General features: G+C 41.9%; 1 protein-coding gene across 1 annotated transcript in view; it reads left to right on the top strand.

Annotated features, from left to right (window-relative positions):
- Positions 1-8,966: 8,966 nt before the first annotated feature.
- The window catches only part of LOC120223593 (neurexin-3), a gene marked incomplete at its 3' end in the record, with an annotated part of 324,726 nt that continues 307,878 nt past the window's right edge, over positions 8,967-25,814 (top strand). The window contains exons 1-2 of the mRNA XM_039221796.1: positions 8,967-9,039; positions 14,910-15,071. Of these exons, the coding sequence (XP_039077727.1) occupies positions 14,970-15,071 (102 nt within the window). The remainder of the gene's footprint in view (positions 9,040-14,909; positions 15,072-25,814) is intronic.

Raw genomic sequence — 25,814 nt, 5'->3', positions numbered from 1 at the left:
TTTATTACGTAAATTATGATAAGTGGGTAAGCAGGCATATGCAGCAGAATTGCCTCAGGCCATGGATTCTTGGCAATATCTGTTCTACCTTGTCTTCTGGATCCTTCCTTATCATTCCAGCAATTTGTCCACCCACTCAACCCCTAATACAAGGTAAGTACAATTGTGCCACTCACAAGCTGAAGTTTTCCTCTCCTCTGTTGATCCTCCATTCTTAGTGGAGAAGACATACCCATTACACATTGAACTTCTCATCATTCACTGAACACCCTGTGCTTTTCTAATGACTTTACCAGTGAAGTCGACCTTTCTTTTAACTAGAATTTCATCCTTTTTTGGTGTGATGAACTCTTATACTTAAAGACACAGCTTAAGTTTGACCTCCTCTGTACACCTTCCCTAACACCCAGGGTCAGTTATTCCTTTTCCTGTGTCACCTGTGTGACCTGTTAAATATTTGCTATGCCGAATCATAATTATTTGAGTGTGCATTCTTACCACCACCACTTCTGCCACAACCACCTTGCCCCTGGGACCTGGGTCATGGACTTTATCTGATTGATATTTCATAGAAACTCTCTGAAATATGTACTCTGGCTAATCCTGTTTTGTAGATTAGGAAACTGAGGGTCAGATAATAAGGGCTAAGTAAAAAGCTAAGGTTCCATAGAATTAGGTAAGTGCCAGAGCTGGCTGTCCAACCCAGGTCTGTCCAATTAAAAGACTTCATCATTAAGTCCACAGTTCCACCATACCCTGAGCTACAGGACAGTGCCCTATTTAGTGTGAGTCTAGGTCAGGGTCAGGCACTTAGGAGGCACTTGAGTTGTTGCAGGTTTACATTTTCTTTTCAGTGAAGTTTTAGCTAAATATTCCTATTCACGGGGTTGGGTTGCCGTGCAGCTTAAGTTTACTAAGTACTGGGCACATCACCTGGTGCATAGTGGGCATCTGAAAATCCTTACTCTTTAAATGCATGAACAGAAAATTTAACTTTTATTATAATGCAATCGAGACAAACGCAGTCTTCAGGATGCCATTAGCTTTCTAGTGATCTCAGTGAAGCATGATTTTCCAGGCCATTCTTTTGTGGACTGAGGCAGCTTCCCTCGCCAGGATGCTAGCTGTTTATTTTCCAAGTGACAACTTGATTTACTATTTTCCTTCTCATCACTTTCAAGAAGCATCTGCAGGCTAGTGAGTGACCCAGGCAGCGTGGAAAAGTCCATTTATTTCTGTGCTGCATCTTTCCTACAGAGAGTCTGAGAATAAAGGTTGGAAATGGCTCCAGGAGGTCAGATTTCCTGCATGTGTCTGTGTGTGTGTGTGGGTGTGTGTGTGTTTTGTAGTTCAGGATTGCTCATAGCAACACAATTTGCTGTCTGCTGGTACAATCTGCTTTTAAAATACCTGTATGATGGGATGTGGCAGGTAAAGGATTCATCGTTTCCCCTTGGGGGATAGCTCTGCAGTTTGATCTATCTGAATGCTTTGTTTGGCTCTAAAATACATTTTAAGGAAAGGGGACAGCAAGAGCCAGGAGAGCACTCACTTGTACAGTCTTTTGCCTTTCTTAATCAATGTGTTCCTCCTCTGATTCTAGCAGGAAGTGGCATTAGGTGATGTACAATAGAATCCACTCTAGTAAAAGGAATTCTGCTTTTCCTTCATTTTTGCAAATATGATCTCACAGCCCAATTGCTAACTTGCGAGGGTCTACCCACAGCTCCCTTAGAGGTGGGAGTTCTTGTTCTGGATGTTGGATTCTTAGCAGGTCGCATGGAAAGGGAATAGAATTGTGCAAGAACAAACTCACCTTTGCCTTATAACTTGTCCCTTTGCCAGCAAACTACCCCAATTGGCGTGTTAGCTCAAGACACCTTTTGGGATTGAGTGGATAATATGCAGCGTTCCTAGGAATTAGCAGAGCAATTAAGGAATTGTGGATTTCTTTGTAAGTTCATTTCTTCCTTGTGTATCCCCTGCTCTTTCGTCACCATCACTGCTTCTTTGCCTGGGAAGCAGTGGCCAAAAGAGCTGGGTGATGTGACAGTTTACAGCTTGAGAACCTGGGAGCCTCTCACTGCACCTGCGTCACTGGAGGACAGACACAGACATCCGCCCCTGCTGAGTCTGTGCAGCAGGGGAAAGGCATCAGCAGGCTGGCCCCAGGACCACAGGCCATCCCTTTGTTTGGCAGGGAGGGCAACAGCAACCCTTGTGTTTTTGTGCCTCTTGAGCTCCAGCGTGGGCCGGGCCAGGCCAGGATAACTTACAAGGGTTATCTTTACATCATGCAGACTAAAGTACCGCACTACTGCGTGGAGGCCAGCCGAAGGACAAAGGACTTGGAGATGAGAGCACTTTTGCCCATGTCTCTGAGGAGCATCCTCAGGAAGCTGGCTCCCACTCCCTTTTTTGGAGCACAGCAGGTGTTCTGCTCAGGGCCAGTGGTTACAGCCACTTTGGAGGGGTTAGCATTTTACTAGGCTCTTCCAAGTGGTGTCTAAAAATTCCATTTCCAAGCTCCTCTGATGGAGGTGAAGAGTGTGATCTTCCCAGTTTGACTTTCTCCAGACTGCTACTAGAGGCTTTGGGGCTAAAGCCAGCCCCACTCTCCAGTCCTCTGCATGGACTCCTGCTGCCTGAGAGGACTCTCACTGTCATTGTCAGTGGTTTCTCCTTTTGACACATTGAACTTCATTCAGTTGTAGGAGCAGCAGTGGGGTCCTAGGCATCTGCTCCTCTGAGGGTCTGAATTCCTGGCAAAGTGGGTGGAATGAGAATCAGAGGACTAAGGTTCTAGAACCAGCCTAAATGCTTTTTAGTGCCTTGGATAACCTATCTAAGATACGTGCTGGCGTAATCATAGCAAAGTGACCTTGTGGACTGTTGAGAGACCACAAATAACGATTACGAAAGCTTTTGGGAGGCACGTGGGTGGCTCAGTCAGATAAGCCTCTGACTTCAGCTCAGGTCATGAATCACAGTTCTTAGGTTTGAGCCCCACGTCAGGTTCTGTGCTGAGAGCTCAGAGCCTGGAGCCTGCTTTGGATTCTGTGTCTCCCTCTGTCCATCCCCTTCTCGTGCTCTGTTTCTCTCTGTCTCTCAAAAAATAAAATGTTTAAAAATAAGCATCTGGAAATATAGGACATTTAAACAACTTGAACATGTATTTGCAGATGGACCTGGAACCCTCCTCTACCCATGCCTGACATGTTCTCACTTGAGCCCTTTCATGTCTAATGTTGTTTCATTGTCCCTCAATATTTACCTCTGGTCCTTGGTGTTCTGTGGCTCATTTGGATCATAAATGTCCAACTCTGGCTTCTTTTTTTTTTTTTTTTAATTTTTATGTTTATTTATTATTGAGACAGAAACAGAGCATGAGTAGGGGAGGGGCAGAGAGAGAGGGAGACACAGAATCCAAAGCAGGCTCCAGGCTCCGAGCTGTCAGCACAGAGTCCGACGTGGGACTCGAACCCACGAACCGTGGGATCATGACCTGACCTGAAGTCGGATGCTTAACCGACTGAGCCACCCAGGTGCCCCCAACTCTGGCCTCTTTTCATGGTCTATGGTTTGCCAGTAACTCTGCCTCTCAATTTCCTAGGTTGACTTTCCTGAGAACCTTTTGCTTGCATTCTTGCCCAGCACAAGGCAAACCTTACCCGGGAATGGTATCAGCATCCAGGTTGAACCAGTCCTGGGCACCCTCAGAAAAGTAGTTCAGATGTGTTCTTATCTTTTACCTGGGGTCTCTGCCTTCAGCTTCCTCATCTCTTCAGTTCATGTTTAGCCCAACATAAGCAGAGTTGCAAAATATTTTTGTAAAAGATTATGTGATCTTTTAAAAATACATCTCGGGAGGTGCCTGGGTGGCTCAGTCGGTTGAGCCTCTGACTTTGGCTCAGGTCATGACCTTACATTCATGGGTTCGAGCCCCACATCGGTCTCTGTGCAGACAGCTCGGAGCCTGGAGCCTGCTTCGGATTCTGTACCTCCTTGTCTCTCTGCCCCTCCCCCCTCATGCTCTGTTTCTCTCTGTCTCAAAAATATATAAACATTTAAAATAAATAAATAAATAAAAATACATATTGGACCCTCCATCCTTTCAGTATAATTGTGCAATGGCTCCTCATAACCTTCGGAATAAAGCTCAGATTTCTTGATCTCAAAGCCTGAGATGCCAAGCTATCAGAAAGCACAGGCCCAATTAAACAGTGATATGCATTTCTCCACACTTCTTAAATTGCATAGTAAAAACATATTACACTGAATATTTTAACCTGTTTTGCAATTTCTCAGAGAAATAGAGATATTATTATATAAATCACTCGTTGGATGTTTTTTTTGGTGGGGAGAGAGTGGAAAATAGAATTGAATAAATGCTTGTTAATGCTGTTTATATATAGTACTTGGATTAACAAGCCTTTTGAAAGATCAGTACTTTACATATCTTATACAAACTGATTTAAAATCTCGGGTTGTACATATCTAGATTGCATCTAGTATTTAATCACTTGGACATTTACAAATAATGGGTAAACGATTTGTTGTTATATAGAGTTGAGCTCTGCTTTCCACGCAGTGAGAATAACATTTTTATTTTAACACTTATGCAATTGATTGTAAACTTTGGGGCGATATAATTTAAGTGGATCTGAACAGTCCATTAGCCATGTCAGGACATGCCCTCTTGCCAAGCTGCAGCTTTATGCTAAGCTGTTGTGTACTCTGTTACATAATCCCCTGCATTTATTTTCTCTACCTATTTAGCTTGAATACATACAAGGTGACTGCATTGTCTCTTCAACCTCCTTCTCAGTGTAAACACTAAGTATAGAAAACAGATTTGGGGCAATATTACAGTTTTCTAATGGAGAGGTTGGAGAATTGGATGGGCTTAGAAATGTGTTTGTCACTATTGAGTTTGTTGCCTTTTAGTTATGTTCATTGTCAATTTCGTATGGTTTTCAAGGTGATAAGACCATGCTTAAGCTTTGGCTCAGAGGGAAATTAAGACAGATTGGGATTTTAGGAGAACATCAGTTGTGAGAGTATGCAAAGGAGCATTTTTTTTTTTTCAAAGTCCTCACTTTTTCTCCTTCTGTGGCCCTCATTTGCTCCTTTAAAGACAGGGTCATGCACTGCCAATTCCTCTCCTTCCTACACAGTCAGGAGGAAAGCATCCCGCACCTCAAAAATGTTACAGTTTTGCTCATCTAGAATATGACTCAGAGAGTAGCTTTCCATTGTCTATTGTATGTTGATATGTGGAAGAGATACCAGCATCTGGGGTGACACTCTTGGTGGTCTCTGCCAGCTCTGGGAAGAGGCGAACTGGGAGAAGTTATCATTGAATGAAGAGATTGGGAAGGTTGTGAATTGTTACAGCATTTTCATTACATACTTGGAAAAGAACCTGCTCCAACATAAAAATCCTTGCTTGACTAATTTGCATACAGATTAGCATACATATGCATGTGGTTTACATAGATGATTCTCACATTGGTTTTATTTCTTGTTTGTTTATTGTGATATTTTCTTCTCTACAATGATGTAATTTTTCTCCTTTGGACTTCCACATAAAATAAGTCATTTTGCTTTAAATACACCCAAATTCCAAGGGGGAAAGGGAAATACTACTTTTGGTGAGCAATTGCGATTTACATAACATTAGGGGGAATAGGTTTCTGGATCAATTTATCCAAGGTTTGGGATGGTTTGTGAGTTAACGTGTGGTTCTGTGGAATCATTCATGCCTTTTGAGTAGTAGAGTAGGAACATGAGGCACACCCAGAGCAATGGGCAAAAGCATATTTAGAGAAAAGTCCAGATAGGCACCAGAAGTCCAGAGTAACACAGACTGACTGTGGTCTTAGGTAACTCACTTATTCTTAGTTTTTAGTTTCTTTCATGATGAAATAAGGGCGTTAAATCAGGCAGGCTCTAAAATCTCCTACAAGCTCCAAAACTTATTATTTTTATATACTCCTTGGCTTAATTACATGACAAACATTAAGCACCACATAGCACATCAAATGATATCCTGGTGCCTTAGTGTTCTCTGTCAAGCCTTCCCCCTTTGAGGGGTACTCAGTGTTTAATTTAGGCTTCTGTAGAGGCACTCATTTCCTTGTTCATGTATCTCAGTTCAGTGGGCACATAAGGTATAACTTAAATGTTTATAGAAGACACCCGTTGATATACCACCTGTGATGCCAAGAACAGGCATAGTGGTTGGCTCCGTGTACATTTGCATCCACAGAAGAGTCTAGTTGTGATAACTGCATATGATTTGCTGTCTTTTCCTCTAGCTCAGGCTTACCTCCTGGTGTGCTGAACAAAGGCTCATCCAGTTGCATTTTAACAAAACCATTTCTTCAGAAATTAGGGGAGAGATCATGAGAATAGACAGGGCATTAGGGGGTTGGACAGATCTGTTTCAAACATACAGATGATATCAAATTGCTGCTCCATGATTTTATGTTTTTGGCTATTTTTGGTAACATGCATTAGACATGGCTAATATGCCAAGTAGTACTTGCTACTTACATATGTGTAGGAGACATCATGGTCACTCATAGGTTAGTAGGTCTTCTTGCTTATACTTATATAGTGGTAGTGGCGGTGTGTGTGTGCATGGATGCAAACTGAAATATGCAGGTAGACACATACCCTTGAGATCCTCTGGAACACCCAGGATGAACCTGATCTTTAACTCTCTGGAGTATGAAGTTGAGGTCCATGTTTTAATGATGTCTTGACGCTATGATCATTTTCATGTAGTATGTAGTGGGTATTCATCTCTCCCACATAAGAGTGAGCCCTTCAATGAGAAAGAATGAAATCTGGCCATGTGTAGCAACATGGATGGAACTCAAGGGTGTTATGCTGAGTGAAATAAGTCAGGCAGAGAAGGACAAATACCATATGTTTGCATGTATTGGAGTGTTAGGAGGAACTTAACGAAGGACCATGGTGGAGAAGAAGGGGAAAAATAGTGGGGGAGAGGGAGGGAGGCAAACCATGAGAGACTCTTGAATGCCGAGAACAAACTGAGGGCAGATGGGGTGGGGGGAGGGGAAGGGGGATGATGGGCATGGAGGAGGGCACTTGTGGGGATGAGCACTAGGTGTCATATGGAAACCAACTTGACAATAAACTATTAAAAAAAAAAAGAGTGAGCCCTTTATAGCTCTTAGCTAATGATGAGAATATATTTTACTTAAGCGACTTACCAAGGGCTGTGATAGTTGATAAGGAGCTAAGTTGAGGTAGGATTGACTTTGGTTACTAAGGCTGAAGTGCAGTTCTAGAAGAGAAAATAGAATGTGCTCGACCTTATTTGGTAGCCCCCTTTCTTGAATGGGAAACTGGATATCAAACCTTTTATTGTTGCCCATTTACTTTCATTAATGATGTGCTTTTGATAGCTTTTGGCCAACCCTGATATGAAGTAGGCCTGGCAGGAGGAGACATGGAAGGCCACAGAGTGTGTGTTGAAATTATAAGTTAAACCAACAAATGAAAATACAACATGTTTATCCCCTTACCTTGACAAATATACCTTTGAAACTACGTGGTAAGCCAGGTGCACACTTAGAATTTTTGGATTTCTCAGAGTGCTGCGCTGGGAAATGCTGGCGTAGGGAGAACCAGCCCCTCTGGTTGTTGGCCTGTGGTCTTCCCCCGCCCCCTTTCCATCTCTGGCTCCACACTGTATCCACAAGGGCTCTGGTTGAAATGCACATGGATGCCCATGTGGCCACGCTCAGACCAAACCCCTGCGAAGGGTCCTCCGTTGCTTGTCCTTAGACCGTAAGGTATGCACACTGGTGGCATGATTTGCTGTTGGAAAATGAGTCCAGGTAAGAGGCCTGCACAAGCCTTGGAAACAGGCCTGGGTAGGAAACTAGAGGATTCCAGTTTATGGCTCTGAAAGAGAGTCTCACTCTAGTGGAATGCCATCTTAGCCCTGTAGACCCCTAGTCCTATGGTGGAAAGACGTTCTCTAGGATGGTCCAACCAGGGCCATCTAAATCAGAGACCCCTGGAGCAGAGATCCCTTTGAGTCTAGGGGAGCTCTTGCTGTCTTCTGAAAGCACAGTATCAAATTTCATTCTATCCCTTTTTCTTCATCTGCTTGATCACCTTTTTTTCTGGTCCAGCCTCCTATTTAATAACCCTGTCACATTCCCCTGGGCTCAGGACTCTACCATGGAAACCAAAGTTAGCTGGGTTATTGATGGATGGAAATTAGAGACAGATCTTTCAGGGTAATTGATTTTTAGTTATTGGTCAATAAAAGGTACCTAGAGCTAAAGAACCCTTTGTCAGAAGAGTTAATTATCCATTCTAAACCAGCTCTGGCAGAAGCATCGAAAAGCCATCATGGAAGCAAAAGCAGTGTAAGCCTCACTTTACCATGTAGCATAAAATTGCCCTCTAGGTTTTCCTCTGAGAAAATGTGAAGGAAAGGCAGCAAGCCCTTTTGGACCTCTGTGCTGGTCTTCTGCCCTTGTGAGGAGACGTAGTTTCTTTGCAGTTACTGTCTCTAGTGGTTTCCCTGGTGCCTTGACACAGGTTTGGTGGAAGAGTCTGAGGGAGCTGGAGCTGCTGTCAGCTCACTGGCACGGGCAGTGCCCTGGGGGATGTGTTCTCTTTGGTGTTTGTGTACATCTGACTCCTTGCAGTCAAGTGTTGATGGCTGTCCTCTTTCCTTTTCGTGCAGCTCGAGAGGAAAACGTGGCCACGTTCCGAGGCTCAGAGTACCTGTGCTACGACCTGTCTCAGAACCCGATCCAGAGCAGCAGTGATGAAATCACCCTCTCCTTTAAGACCTGGCAGCGGAATGGGCTCATCCTGCACACGGGCAAGTCGGCTGACTATGTCAACCTGGCTCTGAAGGATGGCGCGGTCTCCTTGGTCATTAACCTGGGGTCCGGGGCCTTTGAGGCCATCGTGGAGCCAGTGAATGGAAAATTCAACGACAACGCCTGGCACGATGTCAAAGTGACACGCAACCTTCGGCAGGTAATGGCTGAGGGGAGAGGGTGCCCGGAGGCTCCTCTTAGGTAGCTGGGGAGGAGGTTTGTGAAGCAGGTGCTGGATGAGCTGGAGAAGGGTGTAGAACCAGGTTTGGATTTGTCGAAGTCTAATGTTCTCCCAGTCTCTGCAATTCCACAAGGAAAATGATGAAAATATGTTTCTCCTCATACTTCAGTTCTCTACTTGTGCTTTTTTTTTTCCAGAAGAAAATTCAGTTGTATAGATAATAAAAGTTAAAAGTACTTTCATTCCTTTTATTCTGCTTTCTTTTTTATCATTTTCTTAATTACATTGGAATCTTGTTGTGTTACTGTTAAATTCAATTAGGGATGGCATTTTGTTTCCGCAGCTTGCTAGATTTTCCTCATTTTTTGAATATATGTTTTTCTTTTTAATTAAGTTAGCCGTTGTCATGGTGCCATGATTTTAATTCCTTCCAGAAAGAGCTTCCTTTTTCTTGTCCTTTTAATTTACCACCTCTCCTCCACTTTCATTCCCCCCCCCATTGTTATGTTAACCTCTAGTCTTCAAATGAACTAGCTGGAATCTTTCTGAATTCCTCTGTTTTTCTGTTCCTTGGTGTGCTGCTCCTACTTTATTGCCCCTGTCTCTACCTCAGAGACTCTTCAGTTGACTGGGAGGCCTGGAAAGTGGAAGGACCCAAATAAAAATGTCAACTTTGGAGCAGCCTTTCCTGGTTCTGTTCGAGCTTGAGAACTCCCATCGCTTGCTGATTCTGAGCAGGCGGCTCCGTCAGGTGACAACACTCTCAGAAAGCCTTAGCCACGTGAAGTCATTTTCAATCTCATAACTAATAAGAATAGTCACACCAGTAATAATATTAACACCTCAACCACATCAGTGAAGAGAAAAAGCGTTTCCTCTAAAAGTCTAGGTCTGAACTGACAATGCCTTTTCCAGGTTGCTATTTCCACTTGGTGTTTCTCCTTCTGAATTAGTCATTAAACCCCGTTAGATAGCATTCAGTCTTTATTAATCAGAAAACATTATGCAAATTTCCAGAAAGTGCATATCAAATTTTCTTCTGCAATATGATTGATTCAGTGCCTTCTGATGTAAATATGAAAGCGTAAGAAACTGACAGGTGTTTGCATATGTTTTCCATTTGATAAAAGTGTAACTCCTTAATATTTCTACGTGAATGGAGAAGGCTCACACACACTGGGAACACACAGTATTCAAAAGAGCCGTTTTTGCACTTAGGTATGTTGAGGAAGGCCCCTCTATTCTGTCTGCCGTGACGTTACCAAATAACCCAAGACTTAGAGCCCCCAGTCACATAATGCCTATGGATGGGATGTTTTTACACTTGGTCTTAGTCAGAAGGCTGAGAAGTGATGGATGGGACATTTTTGAATCACTGTTCTATTTTTCTTCTAAGACCAAACAGTCCAGTTGCCGATGTTTTCTTTAATAATCTGCCATACTTACACAGCTCTGCTGTCAAGAGGGCCCAGTCGAATTTCCGTTTGCTAACATAAAAGGGTGTGATGTATTTGAGTTGCAGAGACCAGACCAAAAAATAAAATATAACCTTTTTGCCAGTTTTGACTGGCGGTACACAGGAATACCTTTTAGGCTTTAGTCACCAGAGGGGAGAATTTTCATGTATTGGAGAGCAGGGTCAGGCTGTGTTTCTTACCAAGCAGCCTGACTCCCTGATTCTCTCCTACTCTGTACACTTCCTTGCCATGATTCCAATTAGCTGGAGAAAGGCTCACTTTTATTTCTACTGAAAACACTTCTCTAAAATAGGTTTGGGCCCCAGTTCTATCCTATAAACTGAGCGGGGGATAAACTAAAGTGTTACTCAAACATTGGTTGTGCTGTTTCAGTCAGCGAGCAGAGGAGAGCAACCCTGGAGGGTTTCTCTTCCGTGTTCTAAGACCCAGCTCCCTCAGTGCCCTTGGACAAGCCATCTCACCTTTCCACACCACAGTTTCCATTTGTGAGTGGTGATTACAGTCCTCCCCAGCCATGTGTGGTGGCTAAATATGCAAAACACCTTATGCTCCAGAAGGATTATGAGCTCTCCATGGTCTGGGTGCTGGACTCACTGTGACACACGCACGATTTACAAGCAGAGTATTCTGTCATGAAGGTGACTGTGTCTGTCTGTCACTGACATTGTAGCTAAGCAGAGCTCTCAGTTCTGGACAAAGCTACAGAGGCCCTAGGGTGTTGGGGCATTTCTTGGCAGAGGGAATACATAGAGAGAATGCACCTAAAATTGGACTTCATTGAAATCCTGACTGAATTTTGCATCTAAATGCAATTTATTGAAAGAGAAGGAAATCTCAGAAAACCAGAGTTGATTTTGCAAATGTAATCCTTTCCGTGCTGAATCATCTAAGATGATTATTTTGCCCATTAAGAGTACATTTATAACATCTTTTTTAGTTCTGTAGGATACATTTGAAGGGGTTGGAAGCCCCTGTCTGTTTCAATTAAACTGTAAGTTGCTTCATAAATATTTGATAACAAGCCTGTGACTGTCTCATGTACTTTTTTGGTAAGGTCAAACGGCTTCTGTGGCAAAAATTCATCTGAGGAATGCTTACTTGGACTTTCCTGGAGTATTCATTACTAAATGGAGCAGAACTTTGCCCATTTCTTCCTTCTTGGTCATATACTCATGATTCCACCTATGAGCTGAGTCAGAACCAAAGCCAGATACTTCAGGGGAGGGTTCTGCTTCAAGGAAGGAATGTTGACTGCCTGCTCCGAGCTATAACTGGGATTAGGGACCAAGGTTGTGATGCATTTCTCTGGGTGTGTTTTCAGTTTTGTTTTAACGTCCATGACCTTGAACATGGCCCTCATGTAAATTGCTTTAGCTGTAACGCCACCTTAGTCAAACCACGAACACAAAACTGGGGTTCCCAGTCTTCCAGTGTTCCAGCTTTCCAGCCTCCCACCCAGATCAGGGTGTGGTGGCGATTGAGCACTTGAAAATAGTGAGTGGAGACTAATCGTAGGGCTTCTTTAATCATGTTTAACCTGCCAGTCCCGTCTGCTATCCATAGGAGAAATTGCTTCAAAGCTCGAAAAGCATTTTCTAAAGGAGAATGGGGTAGAGCCACTCCAACGGGAAGCATTCTGGCAAAGAAAACAAAATAATTACTGCATTGGGTAGTAAAGAAGACTCCAGCTATTTTGATGCATTCCGGCAGTACAGTTCTTGTAAACCAAGGGGAAAGAGGAGGGTGTCCCTCTCCTGCTGCACACATCCACACCAAATCAAGGGAGTCATGGGTCTTTAATTACCTCTGGAAACCCAGAGTACGCCACAGAGTTGTAGCCTTCCTATGCTCGATGTGACCTGTAAATGCTTTCAGTTTTTTTGGGGTGTTTTTTTTTTTTTTTTTTTTGGTTGTTGTCATTCTGTTGAAAGTCATGATCATCCATGTATTTAGTCAGAGTCAGATATTTAAAAAAAAAAAATCCCAGAACATTGGTATTTGAGCTCTGTCTATTGACCTACACGTGAAATGGTAAACTTCAGGGGTATTTTCTTTCAGGATAGGTGGACTGTGCATGTGCTAGGGGGTGGGAAGGGAAAGGGGGGTATTCATTCAGAAGAGCCCTTGGAAAGTAAGTATGACGCTAATTCTAACTGGGGTGAGGTGTGGTCTGAGTGGAATTCGGAAGAAGGGGGTCAAGTGACAGGGTGGACTGCAGCTCCTTTCCTGGCTGCCGAGGGTTTCCATAGAGTCTTGGTCTCATTGTCTTTCCCACTCTCTTTTTCTGTGTCGGGTGCCTTTTTTTTGAAAAACTAACACAAGATCATTCATGCAATGTGTCATTTTACTAACCGACTAATGTACTAACACCCTAACGACTCATCTTTGTTTTTAGTTTTTTTAATTAACAATCGTTCTGTTCACAATTTTTAATTTCCTTTCTTCCCCCTTTTCCGCAAAGCACTCAGGCATCGGACACGCTATGGTAAACAAACTACATTGTCTGGTAGATATCATTCTTATTGTCTCTTTTTTTGGGTTTGCCGTGTGTTGCCCCCCTTTTCCTCCCCAAACCCCCCTTTTATCCTCCTTAGACTTGTTTCTTCTTCTTTAAATTTTTTTTTTTTTGTTGAATTAAATGCAAGTCTTTTTGTTGTTGTTGTTAAAAAAATAAAAGTAAAAAAGGAAGGGGACGTGCCATCCCTGGAAATAATATTTGGACGAGTTTGGTTGGGACGGTTTCCTTTTCTCTACTTTGTCATTTTTTTCCCCTAAAAATATTTTTTTTAAAGAAAGATTCTCCATTTAGCTAAATTTATTTTGTTTTGTTTTCTTATTTTGTAACTTCCAAGTCACAGACGAGGGACAACAGGATTTCTACTGAGGACTTTCTTCTCTGTCTTCCTATCTCTCTCACTCTCACTCCTTTCTTTTCCCCCCTCCCTCCTCCTTAATCCCTTTTTTCCTTCCCTTTGGTGTGGCCACGGCTGCCGCAGGTGATCTGGGGAGGACAGTGCTCCCCTCTCTGTCTCTAGTCGTTTTTTCCCTGCTTTCACCTCACTCCCACCGTGGCCGCAGGGAGTTCTGCCAGTGTGTTCTCCATACATCCTCTGCATGGCATGTTCCTGTCTCGTGGATTCCGCATCAACATCAGAATTTGTCCCACTCCCCCCATTTTCCTCCTCATTACTAACAACCTGCTGCTCATCGGCCCAATTCCACTCTCTTCTCTTTCTTTATTTTTGTCTCCACTCTTCGTCATTCTCCTTTCATCCTTCATATATTTTGGGGTTGGGTTTGGACTTTTTCTTTTCTTTTTTTTTTTTTTTAGTGAGGGAGGTGGCAGGCAGGGGAACGATGACCCTTTGGTTCCGAATGTTTTGTTTTGTGTTTACTTCCATCTTGTGTTGCGGTTTCTTCAGTGCATGTACGTGTGAAGTGGATTTTGACTCTTCCCTTTGGTTCTCCTCACCCCTGCCCACTTTCCCTCCCCTTTTTCTTCTGCCTTTTCTCTTGGCTCCTGATAGTTTTCGCATGGGTGTGTTAGCGTATGGTGTGTGCACGCTTTGAGGCCCCATCTTTTCTATCTGCCCTCTGCTCCTTTCATGGATGTTGGGTGTGTGGGTGCTATTTCTTCCCTGTGGGCATTATTATTTTTATTTTGGTTAATATGCGTCATATTCCTTTCTTTTTGTTAGAGTTGCCTTTTTGGTTTGGGTCATTTCTTCTTTTGGTGGTGGTGATGGCAGCGAAGGGAGGGCAGGGGCTGGTGTCCTGGGGTCGTCCATGGCATGTATCATCCATGACACATCAAAACCGCAACCCTTCCCCTTCCTTCCCCGAATGCATGTTTGTCAGTGTGGTGTGAGCCCCAAAAGAAATGAATAAAAAAGAAAAGAAAAAGAAAAGAAAAAAGGAAAAAAAAACATCCACAACCAAAGACCAACCCTCACAAACCCCATCGTCAAATGTCTCCTTTGCTGTTTTTCACTACCACCGTAAATAACAGTCGCTCAAAAAATAAATGAAAATTTTACCAATGCTCTGAGACAAGTGATGTCATCTGAGGATAGTTCCATTTTCTAGCCTGACTGAATAAAGAGCACAGTGGGTAGAGCAAGTTGCCCCTTTTGGCAATTCCACCAAAGTCTCCCGGGAGTCTGCAGAGGAGTGCTGGAGGCTTGGGTCACAGGGAGGGCAGACCAGAAAATGGAACTTGGCTGCATATACCCAAATCAAACCAAATTAGAAAAAAATACCTCACCAAAATCTTAATGAAAGTGATGCCACAGGTAGGGGAAGCCGCTGGAGTTTGATTGGACTGTAAAGTCATTGTTGGGATTTTCTTTTGTCCCTATGTCCCTCCACCAGGTGACAATCTCTGTGGATGGCATTCTTACCACGACGGGCTACACTCAAGAGGACTACACCATGCTGGGCTCGGATGACTTCTTCTACGTGGGAGGAAGCCCAAGTACTGCTGACTTGCCGGGCTCCCCCGTTAGCAACAACTTTATGGGCTGCCTTAAAGAGGTAAAGGTCACACCATCTCTTTAATGTCCCAAGAACAAATGAAATTTCCAGTTCAGTGAGGGGCTCTGTACTTTAGTCCGTTCTTTGAGGCCATAGATTTAGCAAAAAGACTTTGGGCTTGAAAGTAGAGGTCCTAGGTTTTGGTTGCCACTTAAGGTGATTGATTGTGTGACCTTGGGTTTACCACTGGCATGATTTGTGGTCCTTTTTTTCTTGTCTGAGTACTGGGGAATCGTATCCCACAGGCAGCTGTGCTTTATAAAGAATAATAACTCTCTCTTAGAAATAAATAAAACATAAAAAAAAAATTAAAAAAAAAATGGGGCGCCTGGGTGGCTTAGTCGGTTAAGCGTCCAACTTTCACTTAGGTCATGATCTTGCGGTTCGTGGGTTCAAGCCCCGCGTCGGGCTCTGTGCTGACTGCCAGCTCAGAGCCTGGAGCCTGTTTCAGTCTGTGACTCCCTCTCTCTCTGACCCTCCCCTGCTCACACTGTCTCTCTCTCTCTCTTAGAAATAAATAAAACATAAAAAAAATTTTTTTTAAAAAAAGAATAATAATAATAATTATTATTATTATCATTATCATCATTATTATTTTAGAGAGTGAGAGTGAGAGAGAGTGCGAGCACACACATGCCTGAGCAGGAGAGAGGCCAGAGAGAGGGAGGGAGGGAGAGAGAGAGAGAGGGATAGAAAATCTTAAGCATGCTGAGCATAGAGCCCAGTGTGGCATTTTGTACTTTTGACTTAGCAAGTAGGGAAGCTCTAGCTCCAAGTGGCTCAATTTGTGGTTGTATGTCTTGTCTAAAACATAACATATGTATTATTTTACCTTTGCTAAGCTTGGTGTTCCCAGGAGTCTCACTATTTGAGATGAAGGAAAATTTTAGAATGTAACATTAAGGTCCAGAAGACTGGTTTTCCTTTTTCTTTTTTCTTTTTCCTCCCCCCCCGCCCCGAAAGCTAGCAGCTGTGAGAAAGCAGTGGGGCTTTGCCATTACTCATTTATTACTATTGTAGCTGATGTGTTGAGACCTCTGTCTGAGAGCAGAGGAGCTTCAGTCAAGTGGAAGTTCAATCTCTAAGGTCCATTGTTGAGGCAAAAAGAATCAGACTTGATTTGGTAGAGTTCTTTCAGAACACTGTGTCATCAGAGCAGTACACTGCACATTTTTGTTTAATCTAAGCTAAGCCTGATTGCCTGAGATATCTATACCACTTCCCTGGGGAAATTCCTTGAGAAGCTAACAGTGTTCTTTCTTGTAGATAAAGATCCCTTGTGACATGTTATGAGACTCCTCTCAGGGCACATGTTTTATTCTTATAATGGTTATTTGAAATTTGCTGAACATCAGTTATATATGAGATGGCATTGCAAATGCATTCAATCATGCCACTCAGCTGTGAGCCATGTCAGGACAGGAGCTGTGTCCGTTGTGCTGGCAGACTGTAGGGACATAATAACTACTTACTGAGTGGATACATTTATCAAATAATCAGTGGGTACCTTTTTTATATTATAACCAAACTTGAGTGGCTCTTTATAAGCCTTGGTTTCCGTGCTTGAAGACTTCATAATCTAGGGAGGGGGAGGAGATCTGCAAGTGAACAGGTACAACTCAAGACACTGTGCATTCAGTGCCACAGATGAAGTGTTCTAATTGCGTGGAGGAAACAGATAAATTTTAGGTGGAAGTCAGTTTCAGAGAAGAATTGCTATTTGAGCTGGGCCTTGGTACAGTAAACATGTGTGAATTGGGAGGAAGGGGGTAAGAAGAAGAGACATGACAAAGGAGGGAAAAATCCAGTTACAGCTCTCTATTGTTCTTGGTCTGAAGGATAAGTTACAGAAGAGAACCCATAAAGTGTTTTCCTCCTTCTGCTGGGGGTTGTCTAGGCTTCTGCCGGCTATAGGGATGCCAGTGGTCATTCCTGATAGAATGGCAGTGGACACAGAGCACTTCTTCTCTGGAATTTACTCCCATGTGGATAGAATAAAGGTATAAACCACTCAACACCTAATGAACCTTGAAAGGCTCTTAAACACTGTTAAATCACACACATTAGAATTGCAGTCTCATCAGAAATAGATAGGAACATTCTGCTACCATGTACGTGGCTCAGGAATGAATGAGGCATTGATTACGGTGGAGAGCTCATCCATTTTCGTAGGGAAACAGGCCTAAGTGTGGAGTTCTCCTGGACAGGATCGAGGGGTGGCCTCTAGAACTAATTTTCCCCTGCACACAATTATATTGAACCATCTCTCAATTATTTATTTTGAGACAAAGGAGCAATTTCCCAACCGCAAATTACAAATCAGAAATGATGCTCCTGAACATTTTGAAACAAGCCTCATAAAAGCATAAAGGTATCTCTGATGGCTTCATCCATGCAAAACTTTAAGTACATAAAATCTGCATGTGCACACATGCACACATGCACACATGCTGCCCAGACAGAGAGCAGAAAGCTTCAAAAGTCTGTGAAAAGTGTCTCTTAATAGCTTAAAAATTAAAGGCACTTCTGCAAAACAGTGTCAATAACAGAAATAGTGGCAATTGGTAGTAAAAATATACACATAGCTAGCAGCATAAGTCTGCACTGAAATCCAGATCAAGTCAGAAAAAGAAAGTCCAGCCCACACTGGGGTAAATGGTATGTGAAATTTAGAATTTCATTAACTTTTACTACCATCTTTTCATTATATACACAGTATTGTAGTGTTTTTAAGGGACTTGGGAAGCTTTCTCATTCATCTGAGTGCTTTTTTAGATTTTATTTTAGAGAGCGAGAGAGTGAGTGAGCGAGCAGGGGAGAGGGGCAGACAGAGAGAGATAGAGACAGACACACACACACGCACACACACACACACACAGAGAGAGAGAGAGAGAGAGAGAGAGAGAGAGAGAAGAGAAAGAATCTTAAGCAGGCTCCATGCTCAACACAGAGCCCAATGTAGGGCTCCGTCCCACAACCCTGGGATCATGACCTGAGCTGAAATCAAGAGTCAGATGCTCAGCTGACTGAGCCACCCAGGCACCCCTCGTCTGAGTGTTTTAAACCAATAACTTTGGGTCTAATGTAGTCCTGGCTTATTCTTTCTTTCCACTTAATCATTGCAGTTCACTTTTTTGTAGGGAAGGTCTGGAAAATTCTTCTCCTTTTCTTGGTATCTGTCTCTGACAATTTAGTAAAGAACAGAAGCTTCTAGCTATGTTGGGATTCCTGTCTGTGATAAATCCCACATACCCACTTGAAGTATTTACCCTTAGAACAGCATCCAGTTATTTTACAGCCTCTTCTTTCTATCTCTTCCCTTTTCTGTCTTTATTTGCCATTAGTGGCTCTATGTTGCCTTATGTTGAGCTGAGTGCTTTTATGTATTGAGCTGAGTGCTTTTATGTATCATTTTCTTCAAAATATGGGGATATGGTTAAAGGACTTCAGAGTTTCTGGTCCAGATCACTAATACTTTTTGGCACGTAAGAGGTGTTACCTTTGAACGACAGTTACTTCACACTCGAAAGTTGAGTTCTGGCTCCACTATTGAGCAGAATGACTGTGGATTTCACCTCGGTGCACACTTCCTAGCTTGATATCACTGTAAAAGGCACCACAGACTATGTCCAGGTTGTCCTCATGCTATTGTGGTTCTCCATACACCTTGTTATCAACACAAGATTTGTGTACACTTAAACATTACCAACTTAGCATCTTGTTCCTTGTTGTGTTTTCATGTTTTAATATCTGTGTCTTATTTTGTGGTCTTGAAGATTTCCAGCTCTCAGAATGATTCTCAGTGCCTAATGAGGTCTCAGTAAACATGTGCTGAATGAAATCACATGTTGGCAAATTAATAATCTTTAAATAAGTAATCTTGTAAATAAACATGTTTGTAAAATTAATATTTTAGATAAATGCTCTTAGGCACTGTTAACCCTGTAAATATCCTGGGATCAGTAAAGAACATCTTGACATGGCAATAGTTGAATCTTTCAGGAGCTTCCCAGCTATCTGGTATGAGATAAGTATTACACAGAAAGGCTCAGCAAGGCTGAGAGAAGTGCGTTGAAAATACCAGCTTTGTCTCTGGCTCTGTGGCCTGGAATAAGTCACCTATCTTACTTGATTCTGTTTCTTAACCCCTAACACAGATATTGTAGGATCTTTGTTGTGTTCTACTCAACAAACAAAATAATATACATAAAAGCAAAACCATGCAGACATATATTTTGCTATAATAATAATTATTAAGGATTATGTAATACCTCTTACAGTTTATGAATACAAATATAACCATGCACTTGTATACATGAACATGTGTAGATCTTTGTATCTCCCTTATTAGTAAATCACATTCAGGAGGAGAAATAACTTTATTCTGAAGTTTATTCCACTGAAGTCCTTTCATCCTTTCTAAAGTGGGGAAACTGATCCCACCCGCCCACAGTCATCACCTTGTTTGTTGCCTTCAATCATTTATGTGACAACTGTCAATTTCCATGTATTAAAATGTGCGTAACTTTGTGATGACAAAGGCCTCATCTGTTCACAAGTGTCTTTCCAGAACTTAGCAGAGCTCCTGGCATGTAACAAAAGAAAGAAAGAAACATTCAATCTGTCTGGAATAAGCAAACAAATGAGCTAACCTCAAGGAGCTCTACAACTGGGTGGGATTTGGATCAACAGATACATACTGAGAACCTACGGGACACCAGGGACTGTGCTAAGTAAGATCCAAAGATCTTTCTTAACATGGAAATAGTTTCCATGTTAGAGGAGCACACAATTAGTCAGGGAGACAAATAAAATGAATATAATTTCGACAAAAGATAGCGAAAGGAGGCATTCACAAGTGCAGTGGGTCTGTTGAGGAGGACTTAGCATATTCTGGGATTCGGGAAAGATCTGTGGAGGTGCTAACACCCAAGGTAAGTCTTGAAGACAAATGGAAGTGAACGTGGCAGAATGGAGGGAGCAGTATTCCAGGACAGTGGAGCAGCATGAGCAAAGGCGTGGGGACAGGACACACCATAAAGTCTGGGTGAGGAGCTCACAATTTGCGAATTTCAGGGCACAAAGTATAAGATGAGGAATTTTGTGAATGTAGCTGCAAAGTTAGGTAGGGGCCAGGTCATAGAGAACTTTATCTCATATTCCATCCTTGGACTTTATTTTCTAGATAATAGGGAGCTATATGGAAGGACCTTAAGTAGTAGAATGACACAGATTGCTGTCTTGTTCCTCAGACTTTAAATTACTTGAGGGTGTCATCTGGCTTAGTCGGTTGGGTGTCTGGCCCTTGATTTCCGCTCAGGTCATGATCTCACAGTTCATGAGATTGAGCCCTCCTTCAGGCTCCGTGCTGACAGTGTGGAGTCTGCTTGGGATTCTCTCTCTCCTGCTCTCTCTCCCCCTCTCCCCCTCTCATCCATGTGCACACACACACCCACACACCCACACCCACACCCACACACTCTGTCTCTCTCTCAAAATAAATAAACAAAAAAATAAATTACTTGAGAATTGAAGTTAGTCCATCTACTACTTCTAACTGTATTTTTTTTTTTTTTTTTGTCCTACAAAGTTAAAGGGTAAGTTGGAAAGGTTGACCCATTGACTGTGCCAGTGGAGAGTACCAGGAGTGTGCCTCTCAGTATCTTAAAACTTCTATAGAACAGCACTTCTTTCTGACTCCTATTTCAGTTTCCAGTGACTCTTCCGGTCAGGACGTACATTTCTTCTCTTCTTTGTCCTTGGCCTTGTTGAGCTATTATTATTAGATGAAGCACAACGTAGTAGAGGAAAGCCCAGTCCAGACTGAGGTGCAGGATAGTGTTTTTATCAGATTGACCAGGACCAGGGAGAGGGAGCCCCCTCAAGCCCATTACGGTATCCTCTTGTGTGCTGGGATCTTTCCTGTTGTTTGAATTGATTCTTTCCACGCCATCCTTCCATCTCCTCCGTCTGTTGTTTCTCCCCCGGTATGTTGGTTCTCCATTTCTATTTCCAGTTGCCTAGGGAGAAGCTGAGTGCTGCTGAGGCCTCTGGGACAGCCTGGTTTCTCTCAGCTCTCTTTTCTCATGGTGTCTCTAATGAGGAGGAGGGAGAAGCAGGAGAATCGGAAGTGTGGAACACATATTTAAAGGAAAAAGGATTGGGTAAAACATCACTGTGCACATAACATTCCACATCCCTTTGTGATTATTAGCCATTTAAAACCGAATGGGGTTTTGCAGCCAGAGATAGTCTCTGAACAGATGATTAATGGTTTAATCTGTAATAACTTTACATTTTATAGAACCCTGATAGGAGTCCACATCTGGTGAGCCAAGCTATTTAAGGCTGTGTTAATTCTGTTAATTGCTATACGTTTATTTGAATTGCTGGCACCTGCGGGCTTTGGGATAATGTGTTGTTGCTTTTTTTTATTTTTTATTTTTTTAATATCCTCATTTTATCCCATCTCACTGTCTTTTGCTCCTGTCTCTTATGCTATCACAATTTCTCTTTTGGTTTTTCCTTTGTGTTGTCCCCTGCTTCTTTGCCCACTATACTATACTTTTTTTTCCCCTTTTCTTCCCTGTTTTAATTTTCCCTACCTCTGTTCTTCTTTAGCTCTTGTTCTGGTTTCCTTCTTATTTCTCAGTCGGTGATAAATGGCTGTGTTCATAATCAGGTAAATTAGGTCATAGCATTGGGACTAAAAATCCACTTTTCCTAGCATTGAGAATACTGTATGGCGCCAGGTGAGCAAAGACCCAGCAAGGGTTTTTGAATCAGCAGGAAAGATGAGAATGGAGTTGGCTTTAAAAGCACAAGTCCAGAGTTTGAATCTTGTCTGGACTCATTCATTACCAGCTGTAAGACTAATAACAAATCAGTTAAATGCTCTTAGCCTCCATCTTTGCCTCAAATAATAGTACCTACTTCAGGCATTTTTATGTCAGGAGCAAATGGGTTTAAGAAAATGGAGGTGCTTTATAAACTGTAAAGCACTGTACAGATGCTCATGTTATTATTTATGTTATTAAATGAAACCAAACTGATTAGATCTGGCCAAGGAACCCCATATTTCACTCTGCTGTTTCCTGCAGAAGTTAGGAGAGTCCAATGCAGTTTAATAAAAAGAGCAACTAAATTGGAACCTGGCCTCCAGATCCAGTTCTGGTGCTAATTAGAAAATCATACAATCTCTTTGGACTTGGTCTGTGTCTTGGTCTGTAAAATGAGGGTAGTGATCACTGCTAAACCAAATGTATTGCATACTACTGTGGAGAACTTCTAATGTAGAAGTACAAGTTATTGATTGTTAAATTTTAGGTAGTAAGGTAGTATTTATTTTTCTACTGTTTGGAAAATATGCAGAGGAGCACTGTGTGGGCTTGGAGGAAAGCATGCATTGATAGAATGGAAGAACCAATACAGACAGGAGACCAGAGGGATAAGATTCCAATAAGAGAGAAAGAAGTGGAAACGTGAATCAGAGACTAGGACATGGAAAATGTGGCACAAGAAGAAAAGAGAGAAACTGTGTTTCACAGGAGCTGCCTCTTGGGTTGAGCACAGAAACTGGCATTTTTGTGGGCTAAAAAAAATCAAATATTGGCAATGCTATATGCGTCAGCTTAAGAATGAAGTTTTTGTAAAGAGAATAAATCTGATCTTCTGGAAAAGAGATTACCTCTTAGATTATAAGGAACTGAAATAGGTAGGAGAAGCCTGCACTTTGTCATGGAGAAAGAAGAATAAGAACCCTGAGTTGCTGGGAATTTTGATGAATATGAGGTTTATTTCACAGAGGGGACAGGGTGTGAGCACCTGGCCCAGCATGGCTGTAAGAAAGTTGTATGTACCTAAGGGATAGTAACAGGAGGGCTAAAGCTTCAGGGATATTTAGCATTGCAGTGCTGTGACAGAGGGAGGTTTTCAATGAATGCCACAATAAAAATACTAAAGTATGGTTTTCTTCCTATAGTTGAGATGGGCTGTCAATGGAGAAATAGATATGGTGAACACTCCCCCCCTTTTTTAGAGACCTGATATATATTTCTCCTTCTTGTGAATGAAGGTTTTTATTTCCCTTCATTTTCTTTCTTTTTTTTTTTTTAAATAAAAGTGTGTGTATTTATTTATTTATTTATTTATTTAGAGATAGTGAGCATGCCTGAGTGTGATGGGGGCAGAAAAAGAGAGAGAGAGATTGAGAATCCCAAGCAGGCTCTGGATTGCTGGCACAGAGCCTGATGTGGGGCTCGATCTCACAAACTATGAGATCATGACCTGAGCCGAAATCAAGAGCTGGACACTTAACTGACTGAGCCACCCAGCAGCCCCCGCGCCTCACTTTCAATCCAGTGGCACTGACTCCACTCCTGGCTGCCTTGGTGAGCATGTGAGTTCTAAGTCAATTAGAGACTTCCATTCCCTTGGCCATAGTTATTTTCATAGGTGGGTGTCTAACCCAGTTTGAATCAGTGACATACAAGCTTAGAACTCTAGTTTATATGTTGTAGGGAGGTTGTTCTCCTTCCTTTGGGTTAGAACTTGGTATGATACAAAACTGAGCTTCTGGCTACCATCTTGCCAACACAGAGAGACCAAAAATGAAGCCAGGATGGAGAAAAGCGGAGCCAAAAAGATGGGGCGAAACTAGAACCTAGTGATATTTTTGTGGCTCTGGATCAAACATTCTTTACACTAGGGCACCCCTGATTTCCAACCAAGATTGAGTAATTCTTCCTTTTGTCTAAACCTGCAGGAACTAGATTTTCTGTCATTTGAAACATAGAGTCCTAAGTGATGTCAGAGAACCCCTCATATGCCTGTTTCATTCCTTTCTTCTCTGACAAGAAAATAGGTCTTTGGACAGGAAAAGATAGACAAAGAAAATTTAGTATCAGAGGCTGTTAAAATCACCTAATTGCTCTGCATTGATTCAGATTGCTTGGCTTGGATGAATGATATCCCAGGATGCAGAGAGAGTTTGTAAATAAGGTTCTTGAAATCCAGTTGGTGGTTTTTGAGAAATAGAGAATGGGGGAGGTTCCTAAAGACTAAAGATGGAAAAGAGTGTACGTAATGCAAGCTATGGGCTTATGAGCTTCGTTGGAATCCAGGAAAGAGTTTGGAGGGCATTATTAACAGAAGGTATGAACCCATAGAAGAGAGAAAAATGTGATCAGCAGAATTATAATTATTTACTAAAGACACTAAAAATAAGCCATATTGTATGAACCAAACTCACATTTCTATTCCGTATTGTTACTATACTTCTAACTCAGGAAAGCAAAAAACTAAGTATCAGCAAAGTATTTGGCAATGCATTTTGTGATATCCTTATCAACAAGATGGGGAAAAAGGAATTGGATGTAAGAGCTATTAAGTAAAGGAGTAACTATTGAAACATACAAATGAGTCTTCTTTTTTTTTTTTTTTAAGTTTATTTATTTACTTTGAGAGAGAGAGAGTGAGCAGAGAAGGGGCAGAGAGAGAAGGAGAGAGAGGATCCTAAGCAGGCTCTTCACTGCCAGCGTAGAGCCCAACATGGGACTCGAACTCACAAATCATGAGATCATGACCTCAGCTGAAACCAAGTCAGACGCTCAATGTACTTAGCCACCCAAGCACCTTGAACATACCAATGAGTCTTGATGAAGGATCTGCTTTGATCTATATGGAAGTTTCAGGTAGATGTGATAATGTTTCTTCTTACTTAATGCTTGTATTAGGGACTTGAGGGAAGGTAAGAGAGCTTGCTTATCAACTTTTTTAATTGGCAGGGAGCTGAGAATGATAGAAAATATGTGCCTCCATGATTTCAGGCTGAATTAATAGAGGTGTGATCCATAAAACAAAGGAGATGACAGTTTCATAGTGTAATTTATTGATTAAGAGAGCAAGCTCTGGAGCTTGAGTTCTTGGTTTCAAAACCCAGCTCTATTCATTACTAGCTTTAGAGTGCTGGGCAAGTTACTTAACCCTCTCTGTGCCTCACTTTGCTGATTTGTTAAATGGGTAGAATAATTATACCTACTTCATAGGGTTGTGGTGAGTATTAACTGAGATAATAAATGTAAAATCCATAAAACAATGCTTAAGAGAAAACTTTTGGTAGATTTCTTAAAGTATAGTTGACATGCAACTATAGTTTTATTAGTTTCATGTGTATAACACAGTGATTTGATAACTGTATGTTATGCTATGCTTACCCCACATGTAGCTACCATCTGTCACCATCTGTAATGCTATCACAGCACTGTTTGACTATTTCCTATAATGTGCCTTTCATCCCTGTGACTTAGTCATTCCATAACTGGAAGCAGTACTTCCCATGCCCCTTCATGTATTTTGCCCATCCTTGTGTCCTTTGGCCACCACCAGTTTGTTCTCTGTATTTATGGGTCTGTTTCTGTGTTTTAATTAGTATTTTTTTAGGTTCCACATATAAATAAAATAATATGATATTTGTCCTTCTCTGACTTATTGCAATTAGCATAATACCTTCTAGGTCTATCTGTGTTGTTGCCAATAGCGAGATCTCATTCTTTTCTATGGCAATATTATTGCATATTATTTTATTATATTATAATATGCAATGAGTAATATTCCATTGCAAATATATACCACATCTTCTTTATCCATTCATTTATTGATGGACACTTAGGTCGCTTCCATATATTGGCTATCGTAAGTAATGCTGCAATAAACATAGGAGTGCATATAGTTTTTTGAATTAGT

Source organism: Hyaena hyaena, unplaced genomic scaffold, assembly GCF_003009895.1.
Source record: "Hyaena hyaena isolate Hyena2069 unplaced genomic scaffold, ASM300989v1 scaffold_1016, whole genome shotgun sequence".
Classification (NCBI taxonomy): Eukaryota; Metazoa; Chordata; class Mammalia; order Carnivora; family Hyaenidae; genus Hyaena; species Hyaena hyaena.
The sequence above is the reverse complement of the archived record's forward strand: the minus strand, read 5'-3'. Positions and strand labels throughout refer to the sequence as shown.